General features: G+C 40.6%; 1 protein-coding gene and 1 non-coding gene across 2 annotated transcripts in view; both read left to right on the plus strand.

The window, feature by feature from the left end:
* TEKT3 (tektin 3) overlaps positions 1–12,130 on the plus strand; it is a 38,235-nt gene that overhangs the window by 15,338 nt on the left and 10,767 nt on the right. The window contains exons 4-6 of the mRNA XM_059378522.1: positions 3,281–3,351; positions 7,453–7,596; positions 10,362–10,584. Coding sequence (XP_059234505.1) covers positions 3,281–3,351; positions 7,453–7,596; positions 10,362–10,584 — 438 coding nt within the window. The remainder of the gene's footprint in view (positions 1–3,280; positions 3,352–7,452; positions 7,597–10,361; positions 10,585–12,130) is intronic.
* LOC132004596 (U6 spliceosomal RNA) lies at positions 9,426–9,531 on the plus strand. Its single transcript, XR_009400557.1, has one exon. It is a non-coding gene; the product is annotated as a U6 spliceosomal RNA (small nuclear RNA).

Consider the following 12,130-nt stretch of genomic DNA (forward strand, 5'->3'; position numbering starts at 1 on the left):
AAATCGTTAAAGATAGAGTGGCCATATGATTCAGTAGTTCTACTCCTATGTATCTGCCCAAGAGGAAAAAAAAAAGGACATGCCTACACAAGAACTTATACATGAATGTCCATAGCATTATCCATAACAGCTATTTAGAAACAACACAAATGTCTGTCAGCTTCTGAGTGATACATAAAATGTGGTATAGCCATACAATAGAATGTTATTTAACCATAAAAAGATCCTAAAACATTCTACTACATGGATGACCCTTGAAAATTTATGCTAAGTGAAGAAGTCAGCCACAAAGGACTGCACATTGCAGGATTCCATTTCCATGAAATGTCTGGATTTAGGAAGTCTATAGAGACTGAAAAATTAGTGGTAGCCTAGGAGAAACAGGCTCTGGAGATTGGAAACTGGGTAACAGTGTAGGGGTATGTTGTTTCTTTGGGGTGTAATGAGGATGTTCTACCATTGGTTCTGGTGATGGTTTTATATACTAAAAAACTATTGAGTTGTACAAATATATGAGCTCTATCATATATGAATTATATCAATAAATGTATTTTTTAAACAACCACCACCACCACCACTGCTTTAGAGGTTTGATATTTTTCTAGACCAGTAGCAGAAGTTACTTTATCTAAAAATAACTAAATCTACAGTTAAAGTAATGGTTTGTCAACTGAAAGATGCTTGATCATTGCCAATTAATTCAAGTAATGAGTGTATCCTTAGCTTACTCAAAGTAGTGATGTTAGCATATCTTTTCATTTAAACAACACTGGTCTAATTTTTTGGAATAACTCAATAAACATTGGCAAAAAAAGAAGTAGCTTTAAAAGGCCTATTGTTGAAGAAGATGGTCGCATTGAAATATTTTCTCATGAATTCTCTTGGCTTTCACATTCAATCAGTGATATTCCACCAAATTCTCACAGAATGGCTTCTCTTGGGGAATTGATCAGGGTACCCTCTTTTTTGGTCCTCCTAGACCAGGCTAACTCCTTGAACTTTTTAAAGCCAAATGAATCTTGTATACAAATTAATAGATAAATTATTGCTGGAGACAATTCCAAAGGTCTTTGGTTGTAGGCATTCCCTATTTCCATGAACCCTTCTGCCCCCAACCATCTGACATTTATTCCATGGCATCATTTAAATTCAAATATAGTAATCATTGATCAAATTTATCAATATTTTTTATAGCAAGAGTTTCATTAAATGCATTTTTCCCCCCATTAAAGTCCAGAAATTCCCACTACATGCATCGTGTATATGTAGTATAAAAGCTCACTAGGATTTTGGGCATTAAGTAGTATTTTCCAAGCAGTATTCCACTCATCCTTTGGCAACACCTTAGCGAACTAGGTACACACACCACCATCCCCCCCACCAAGCTGTAGAGAAAGACGAAGACTGAACAACACTAAAACAAAGACTGATTGCACAACTCACTATGAAAATGTGCAAAAAAGCTTCGCTACCTGTAAGGGCAGGTGGAACCTTGATGACAACACGAGGTGGGAATGTGGTTTTTCACTTCATTAATTCAGAGGATCAAAGAATGAGTCGGTAGAGTTATCGCTGAAATGAATTCCAGGCATACTTAATATTTTTATGTGAAACAATAAAAGAATAAGAAGACTATATAGTTGAGCAGTAATTGATATTGGAGTGGAGAAGACCTTTATAATCAAATTAGCAAAAGTGGAGACCAAAAGGGGATACTTAATAAATTTGACAGCATAGAAATCTTGGCTGTCTAAATATCAAACTCATGATGCAAAAATATAAAGGCAGGGTAGAAACTGGTTAAAAATGTACATATATTTTTATATTGTATATATTTATATCTACATTGATGACATCCATGATGGAAAAGATTGAATTTCAAATATAAGAATCCTTATAAAGTAGTAAGAAAAAAAACAACAGAAAAAGCGAAGAAGCAGGTTAATTCGCAAAAGAAGAAAGTCAAATGAGGAGCCAATACACAGTTAAAATATTAACCTGCCAATTTCAGGAGGTTTGTTGTTTGGGGGAGGGGTCCTATCACACTGGCAAAAATGGAGAGGATTTGGTAGTGATCGCTTAGTAGGTGAGGAGAGGAAGTGTACTCTCATTTATTGTTGTAAATGGGTACAATTTCTCTGAAGGACATTTGGCCGTATTCGTCAAAACCTTGGAAAAAACCATGCCTTTGGTGGCATCTAAACATTTACTGAGGTGGTTCATCATGGTGTGTTTTAATGTCATGGGAAAATGTTCAGGTTTAAAAATGAAAAGGTGGGGGCCCTTGGGCGCCTCAGTTGGTTAAACGTCCCACTCATGATCTCAGCTCCGGTCATGATCTCAGGGTGTGAGATGGAGCCCAGATGGGCTTGCACTCAGCAGGGAGTCCTCTTGAGATTCTCTTTCTCTCTTTCCTTCAGCCCCTGCTGGGACTGCTCTCTCTAAATAAAATAAAATTAAAAAAATAAATAAATAAAATCTTAAAATAAATAAAAATAAACAAGATGAAAAGGCAGGCCACAAAACAGTATGCATAGTGTGATTGCTCTGTGTTTGAAAGGTGAAAACAGTGACCATGTGCACTTTCTAAACATCAGAGGGAAGCGAAGAGTGTTTACTTAAAACGTCTCTGACACAACACATGCTATGTAATAGTATATATCCTGGAGGCATCAGAATGCCCCGTGTGTGGTCGAGTAGAGGGGTACACAGCAGGGTTTGTGAGTGTAGGAGCTGAGCTGCCAGGGACAGGCAACAGAGAGAGGGCTGGCCTCCCAGTGTGGAAGTCAAGTTTCCATTTGGACCAAAGAGCTGGGTCTGTTGATATATGCATTGCCAGAGGGAAGTCCCTTTTTGGCAGTCCCTTTCCGTCCCCAGTTTACTTTGTTTTGGAAGAATAGCTACTATAAAAGCAGCTTGCATCAAGTTCAGCCTTGCACATCACCAGAATTTATTTATTACCTTATTGTTATACTGTTTTTGTTAAGGGTCAGAGATAAAAACAAATCCTACAGTTTTACTCCTGTCCCAACTTGTTCCATAATATAATTTTCTTATAGCCCTAGAAAGGGGTGAACCTCAGTCTAATGTTTAGATTGCAGGACCATGAGGGCATAGAGGTAAGTAAGTGGGTGTAAAAATTGTTTTATTGTCTTACTTGACGTTTTTTTCCAGGAACAGTTTTCCTTTGCTGATGTTTTGTTACATTGTTGGCTTTGTATGTTATACCCAATGATGAAAACATTAATGTGTATGTGTGTGTTTTTTTTCAATCGAGTAGGAGGTTGATATTATTCTGTGTTGTCAAGAAAGGATGAAGCTGCATTTGGATAAGGCCATTGCTCAACTTGCGTAAGACTTTTCAATGTGTATACCATTTAAAATCTGTCTCAAAATTGTGTTTTTGTGTCTTCCACTCAAATTTCTCTTAGCTTCTTAGGTAAGGATTTCTTATATATAGATACACATACACACTCACCCCACCCCCCACACACATACACACGTGCACATACACATTTTTATTTGGAGGTTAAGATGAGTTCTTGGAGTGCTTGCTTTAACTTTTTAGCTAGAGACGTAGTTTTGAGGGCTGCCTGGGTGTTCAGCTGGTTAAACATCAGACTCTTAGTTTCAGCTCAGGTCGCAATCTCAGTGTCGTAAGATCGAGCCCCAACGGGGGCTTCGTGCTCAGCATGGAGTCTGCTTGTGATTCCCTTGTCCTCTGCCTCGCCCCCGAATTGCGTGTGCACACATGTGTGCACACACTCTTCCTCAAATCAATCAGTAAATAAAATCTTAAAAAATAATTTTGAGATGTTACAGAATTTCTGCCCTAACTTGGAGTACGGCTAAGATTAATTTCTTTTCTTTCTTTTTTTTTTTTTTTTTTAAAGATTTTAATCTGAGAGCAAGAGTGAGAGGAGAGAGAGTGAGCATGCGTGGTGGCGGGGGGAGTAGAGGGATGGGGGAGAAACATACTCCCTGCTGAGCCTGAAGCCCAATACAGGACTCCATCCCAAGACCCTGGGATCATGACCCGAGCCAAAGGCAGTTGCTTAACCGAATGAGCCACCCAGGTGCCCTGGGTAAGATTTCTTTTAAACTCAAAAGACTTTCATTCTTTGAGGAGAGATTGATTTGTGTATATTCAGCCCAATAGCTGGAAAAGTAAAGAGTTGTGGCTCACTTTGATGATTATTTCCATAACTCCTTAAAGACTCAGACTTCTCTGATTTCCAGGGGACCCTGGTACCTGCTCCCTGGTGCTTTTGTTACACAGTGCAGTACTGTAACTCTTCACCCATCCTACTCTCCTAGAGTACAAATCCTTCTTTCCCTGGCAATAGTAGATAATAGGTACTTAATATTTATGGTGGGGATTGGGGCGGGGAAGAGTAATAATCAAAGGAAGGTCTTAAGCAAAGATAACAACTGTCAGCTTAGAAAACACATTGGTCGAGCCTCTTTCCCAACATGACTGGAAAGATGAATGTTCATCTGGTTATGGCCATGGAAGCAGCATCAAAATGTCACTGGAAGGGAAGGATGCTTCTGCTTATACTGATGCTGTCAAGGATAAGATGTGAGAGAGACGCTAAAAGGAATAAGAGTTATAGAGGTATCAGTTCTGCTTGCTTTGCTTGCCCACTGTGTCCCACCGGATTGATGCTCTGCAGTTCGGTGAGGTTTAGCTGGCTGGGACCTCTCCCTGACTGTGATTGGAAGGGCTCTTTACTCTAGAAATGTTGGGTAGAAGATTAGTTAAGAATGACTGACTACACATGGTTTGGTTAACTACCATTTACCTGAGCTATAAATACAAGGCAGTGTTGTTTTGGTATTACTTTTTGGCTTCTGCTCCCTAGAAATCACAGAACCACAGTTTAGCATGGTTCACAGAATAGTGTCTATTATGTTTTCTTTGGGTCCAGTTCCCAATCTTATTTTCTTGTGTAACTTAAAATCTGCAGCTCATCCTCCACGTTCTTCACTCTTCTTGCCCAGATTGTTCCACTGTGGAACAGCCACATCCTCATATCAGTCTCTGCTACAAACTGCCTCATTTCCAGCCCTATTTAGGTCTTTGCAGAAAGTTCTCCTTCCACGTATGCACTTGTGTAGAACCTTTGTTGATGAGCCTTTAAAGACCTGGGTTTTCATTTAATACACAGTGGATAAAATGCCTACCTCATTTCCTGGGGTGGTTTCTCCAGAATTTATGGGACCCTTAGCATGGTCATTGGGCTTGGTCCAAGGAAGGTGATGGGAGGAGGTTGTTCAATACTATTTGCTTTGGAACACACAACGAAGGCCTCAGTTTGGACCTCAGCTGAAAATAGAATGTCATTAGGCACCAACATGGTAGCCAAGATTTTTCCCATTTTGGGCTCTAAGACAGGCAGGTGGGGTACTGCCTCAAGCACCTTCTTTAAGGAAGTTCTGAGGTTAGGTCAGAGGAGGTCTTGTATCAGCCCAAGAGAGGAAGGGTAGGGGGCATCTTGGTCCCAGACCCAGAAGTGAGAAAGTCCTTTAATCCCAGAGTTTCAACACAATAACCTGAGATGGGAGACTGAACACAGAATGGCAAGAGGAGGCAGCTTTCTCATCTTTCATGTTTTTAGAATTCACAAAAGTTATTTTTCAGGATTCACAAAACACAGGCTACTGGCATGCTGCTGTCCTCATTTCTATTTCACACAAAAAGATGAGCTCTGGTAGGTCAAGCACTTACCTAAATGTATGAGCTAAGCTAAGGGGAAGCTGCAGCTGGAATTAATCTATTCTATTCAATGTAGGCTTTACCAAGTGGCTCCAAAATGGACCATTGGACCAAAATGGTCCAATGCCAAGACGATTTTGGGTGCCAGAAACACTGAAATGATTATCATCTGGTTGTCCTGATTTTTCAAATACTATCTGTATGCTAATGATCCCCCAGTTTTTATTTCCATCCCAGACCTGTCTCCCAAATTCCAACAACCTCCTTGGTATCTACACTTGGATGTTTAATGAATGCTCAAGCTCAGTGTTTTGGCTGCACTTCTGTCTTCTCCCCAGCCTACTTGCTTACCTCTGTTGATGGAATTCTGTTATTCCAATTACTCAGCTTCACCTCTCCTCCACCCCTTCATGTTTAATCTCCTAGAGATGTCTCTCGGCTCTCTTAAAACTTACTGGATCTGAACACTTGCTACCTCCTTCATTGTTATCCTCTTGGTCCAAGCCATTATTATCTCTCACCTGGGTAACTGTACCCATCTGCTAATGGGTCTCCCTGTCCCCTACAGTCTGTTCTAAACCCAGCACCAAATGATCTTTGAAAACTGTAAATCAGTGGTCTCTCACTTCACTTGGAGGAAAACTTGACTCCTTCCAATGTCCTCCAATGAGGCCCAGCATGATCTGCTACTTCCTCCTGCAAGTCTTGGCTCAAACATTTCCTCCTTAAGGAGTCCTATTCTGACCATCTTATTTAAATCATCACTCACAGTCTTGTTTCCTTTTCTGCTTTGTTTTTTTGCATTGTTCTGCTAACGACACGATTTGTTTATTTGTTAGGGGTATTGCCTGTCTCCTCCCTCTAGAATGTAAACTTCTTTAGAGAAGAGATGCTTGCTTTGTCTATTGATGCATTGGGGTTGAACATTGCCTGATAGGTAGTAGACATTCAGTAATTATTTATTGAATCAACCACCACATGAGGAAAGATGTGGGTCACCTGTCACCCATGCCCACCCCATGGGCCTATTATTTTGCTAGTGAGGTTCCAGGTCTCCTATCTGTTTGGCAGGGGAGGGAACACCATGCATCTCAGAACCCCTTCCTTCCCAGGAGAGAGGCTACTGGAGGAGATGAGCCTGTGGGCCCCAATTCCTCATGTCCTTTCAGGCACTCTGTCTCTGGCCCCAGAGCTCAATATTTACACTTGGTTTCTATCTCCCAGAAAACTTCTTAGGCCTCACCTGACCACAAACTGAGGTCAGCTGTGGAAGGAGGGAGGCTGTATATAAATATCTCAGAACTTCTTGGGGGAACTGCACTCAAAGAATGGAGGAATTAGCGTTTAGGAGCAGAAAAAGAAGAAGGAAAGAGAGGCACTGATGTGGACAGATCACTTTAAACCAGGGTCCAACCTGGAATAGTGTTTCTGTTAGGAAGACAGGTCTCAGCCTTGGGGTTCCAGATACCTGCCCTCTGTTTATCTATACCTCTTCTGCCCCAAATCCCACCACACACGATGGGAGGGGCAGTGTGGACAGGGTTCTAATTAATCACATGTATGGACATCTCCAGGGAAGGCTCCTTTTAATTAGGAAGCTGAACATTGTGTGAAAAGAGGAGAGACCCAGACAGCAGTAGTGGGTGGGTTCCAGCACAGAAGGGCCAATTACTCTTCCTCATATCAAATTATTTCCTAAACCTGAAGCTCCATTTCCTCACTCTCTGTTACAGAGCTAACAGAGCTTCCCAGCACGAGCTGGAGAAGGACCTGAGTGATAAGCAGGCAGCTTTCAGAATCGATGATAAATGCCACCATCTGCGAAACACATCAGATGGTGTCAGCTACTTTCGCGGTGTGGAGAGGGTTGATGCGACGTAAGTTGGGCTCCAACTACCTCTATGATTTCAATGTCATTTAATTCATTCTCTCTCCCTTCAAAATGACATAGCTTACAGGTTAAAACGGAAAATGTGGGAAGATGTGGGGAAGATGAAAGATATACCCTACTTTGGATCATTCTTCAGTAAGCATGTGTATTCCTCAGCCAGGCACTTGCCTTCTCTTTTATTTTGTAGAAGAATATTTGCTGTTTACACTTATTGTGGGGAGCACTGAGTAATGTATAGAATTGTGGAATCACTTTGTACAAAGTAATAGGACGTTGTAAGCAAACTTATCTCAAAAATAAATATTTAAAAAGCTCAAAAAAAAAAGGGTGAAAATTTGTTGTTTGTATTTCTAACTATGAAGATAACAGCTACTTGAAACAGAAAAGCCTAGAAAACACAAATAAATGTAAAGAAAAGAAGGTGTTGCCAATGGGCTGGATGCCCTGGATTCCATGGGGTAAAAGTTGAAAAACAACTTCACGTTTTATTACTACCGCTTGTTAAACCAGTGGTTTCTTTGCTAGGCCCCTGGATGCAGTCTTGAGTTAATGGTCTTTTTCCAGCCATTCCCTTAAAAAATCAACTTGATTGACTGAGGTGAAATTCACCTACACACTAAAATGCATTTGGTCCAAGCGTACATTTTGGTGAGTTTGGACAAATTTCTGTGCCCATGTAACCAGACCAGGGTCAAGATAAAGAATACTTTTGTCACCTCAAAGAGTTCCCATGTTCTCCTTCCCAAGCTGACACCCTTTTCAAGTGACCCTCACATGGATTCCCTATTGTGGCGCTGGTTACCCCCAAAGCAGCTCCATCTCTTATTGCTCCTGTACTAGGAGCAGCATGTGTCAACTTTGATTTTTAAATTCTTCAAGTGTGAATCAGATTCAAACCATATGTCCTAAGTGGTCTGCTTGAAATGCCCCTTACTTGGGTTGAGGTGAGCAGGAATCATCATCATCTTCTCCTTCTGGGGAAGGAGATGTGCTGAGATCAAACCAGACACTCTGAGCACCTTGCCTTCCATCAAGGGCCTTCTCTATTTCCAGCATGAATTTTTAGCCATTTCTCATGGAATGCCAAGGTATGGAGCATGCAGTGTGTTATTTTTGTCACTGAGGCCTGAGATAACACCTTTAGTCAACAGTAAGATTCTTCTTTGATATTCCATCATGTCAACAAAGAAATGCCACCTGTAAACCCACCATGCCCAATGTTAACTATTAGTCCTTCCAATATGGTTCTGCACACATAGAGATTTTTATTTTTATTTATTTTTATTTATTTTTATTTTTTAAAGATTTTATTTATTTGACAGAGATCACAAGTAGGCAGAGAGGCAGGCAGAGAGAGAGGAGGAAGCAAGTTCTCTGCTGAGCTGAGAGCCTGACATGGGGCTTGATCCCAGGACCCTGGGATCATGACCTGAGCTGAAAGAAGAGGCTTTAACCCACTGAGCCACCCAGGTGCCCGAGATTTGTATTTTTAAGGAGTGGCATTACAGACATACTGTTTGTATAGTCTGTGTGGCTTTTCATTTCCTGATATATCAAAGCACTGTGAAAATACTGTACAACACAAGTTCGCATGCTTTATGAATTACCTTATTTAAATGTACCATAATCTATCGCTTCTCGGTCTTTTGGCCAAGATCAAGTGAAATGTACCATAATCTACTCAACTTTTTCTTTACTTCTGGACACTTAGACTGTTTTCAGTTTTTAAATGATAGTCCTAAATATTGCTGAAAATTAATATCCTCATGTATCTATTTTTGGCTGCATTAATTCTTTATGATAAATTTCTATATTACTTGCTTTGGCAGCTCCATATGCTAACACTGGAATGATGCAGAGAAGATGAGCATGGGTCTTGGGCAAGGATGTCACACAAATTCACAAAGCACTCCTTATTTTTAGTCCTAGAGATGTAAAGTAGAGCTTCGTGACAATAGTTAATGATACCATGTTGTGAATTCGAAAGTTATTAAGAGAGTAGACCGTAACAGTTTTCATTTGAAGAAAAAATAACTAACTCTGTATGGTGATGGATGTTAATGACATTTATTGTGATAATCAATTTGCAATGTTGACATGTATCAAATTATTATGTTGTGCACCTACCTGAAATTAATGCAATGTTATATGCCAATTATATCTCAGTAAAAAATTTCCTTAAATGGAATTTCTGGGTTATACACATGTGTTAGGGTCTTGGTGTATGTTGTCCTCCAGCATGGTTCTACCAATCCCACGTTCCTGCCTGCAGGAGAGAAACCTTTTTAAAAATATGCTCACCAGAAAATTATCATTCTCGACAGTCTTTGCTATTCTGATGAAGGGTCCTTAGTATGTTGCTGTTTTTGTCAGTGCTCCTTTGATTACTCCTGAGTTTGGATATTTTCTCATATGCTTCTCAGGCCAGTGAGACACATTTCTTATGAGCCACAATACCCATATCCTTCACCCATTCTCCCCAACCCTTGCTTCCCTCCCTACCAATTGGGCAGGGGACGTAGTGTGTGCCCTGGATTTACAGAAACTAAGCAGAAATATAAGGAACAATTAAGAAAAGTTTTAAATAAGCTTTCCTCTGATGTTTACATTTTATTCAATAAACCAGGATTCAGTGATAGGGGGTTTCCCCTTTCACAAAATGAATGATCACCTAGAGACTGTCCAGGCTGATTCATCATTGTCACCATTGTAAGGTTCTACTTTTTCTTCTTCTTCTTTTTTTCCCCACAGGGTCTCAGTGCCCGAGTCCTGGGCCAAATTTACAGATGACAATATTCTCCGTTCCCAAAGTGAACGAGCAGCCTCTGCCAAGCTAAGAGACGACATTCAAAACCTCTTGGTTGTGACTGCCAATGAGATGTGGAATCAATTCAACAAAGTGAACTTGTCTTTCACCAATCGCATTGCTGAGACCGCAGATGCTAAAAATAAGATTCAGATTCACTTAGCGAAGGTAAATCAAGTGCCGGTGGTACCCCTTAGCTGACCCAGAGAGATAGAGCAGGGGGGCTCTGGGACCACAAATCTCTCACCACTCCCGGAGAGACGCCGTAAGATGTATGGCCGCCTGACCATACAGACTAAGAAAAATTAAAAACAGTACAAAGCACACCATTTATTTTAGCCAGGTAACCAGGTGTCAAAATGAAATTGGAATCCACTGGTTTTTGGAATACAAAGAATGCACTATGCACTGAAAGGTTCCTAGAATTTAATAGAAACAAAAATATTATGATTAAAGTTTAATGAATCACTGTATGTAGCTAGGAAGTGAATTTATTATTAGAACATATGGTAGGAATGTTTTCTGTTAAATTATTTCAGGTCCTTTCTCTGGAATACAAAACCAAATACAGGAAACTATTAGGTGGTTCAAAGTGTTTCTGACATTGAACTTTTTAAAGTCCTCTAAGCATAAACATTTTACAATGACAATAAAATGAAGGATTTAAGCAGGATTTGAGTGTTTCACGATAAGGAGAACTCTTTCTTTATTGAGCATTGGTCTTAGAGCTTTTATTACTTCTGTGGATTTATGCTACCTATAGGTTTTCACTTCTTATTTTAAGAACCTGACACAGCCATGTGTGCTGGAAGGCACCATTATTATCCAATTGAGGGAAACCTTATTTTCTCAGACTGCAGCAATTTAAGTTCCCTTCTCATGGTGTCTTCTTTGGGCAGCAAATATTTATTGGGCCGGACAGTGTGCTACCTTCTGTGAAGGGCAGAGAGAAGTATAATATGCAGTTTGGGTCCCAGGAAGCTTATATTCATGATGCGCATACACAGGAAAAGCTCATGAACAATTAATAACAATAGAAAATTACAAATTGCGATTGCCAGATAACAGATGCAGAAAGTGTCATTGGGGTTTGGAGAAAGAGGGGAACATTCAGGTGGGGTGATGTCTCGAATGAAGACTTGGGAGGCAGCCAGTCAGAGGTTGAGTTGGGATCTGTCGTGTGGCCTGGCAGAGAAGCTTGCGAGGGGAGCCTGGAGCCACACTGTACAGGACATTGGTGGGAAGGTAGTCACTGGGCAGTACAAGGCAATTTTGAAGGCCTCTAGAAGGATAACCTGATGGAGTCCCTTTGTTCAAGAAATTTGTATTTAATGTTGCATTAGTTCCCTGGGGCTATCCCAACAAAGCACTACAGACTGGGTGGCATAAACAACACAATTCATAAAAAACAGAATTCTGGAGCCTAGAATTCCCAAGATCAAGGTGTCAGCAGGGCTGGTCTCTTCTGAGGTCTATCTCCTTGACTTGAGATGGCCATCTTCTCCCATTGTCTTCACTTGTTCTTCCCTCCATGCATGTCTCTGTCCTGATCTCCCCTTCTTATAAGGACAACAGTCCTTTTGCACTAGGACCTACACCAATGACCTCATTTTTAGCATAATTACCTCTTTCAAAGGCTCCACCTCCAAATGCAATCCCATCCTAAGATACCAGGGGTTAAGACTTCAACACAGGAACTTACTTGGGGGTGGAG

This window comes from Mustela nigripes, chromosome 16 (assembly GCF_022355385.1).
Source record: "Mustela nigripes isolate SB6536 chromosome 16, MUSNIG.SB6536, whole genome shotgun sequence".
NCBI classification, from domain to species: Eukaryota; Metazoa; Chordata; class Mammalia; order Carnivora; family Mustelidae; genus Mustela; species Mustela nigripes.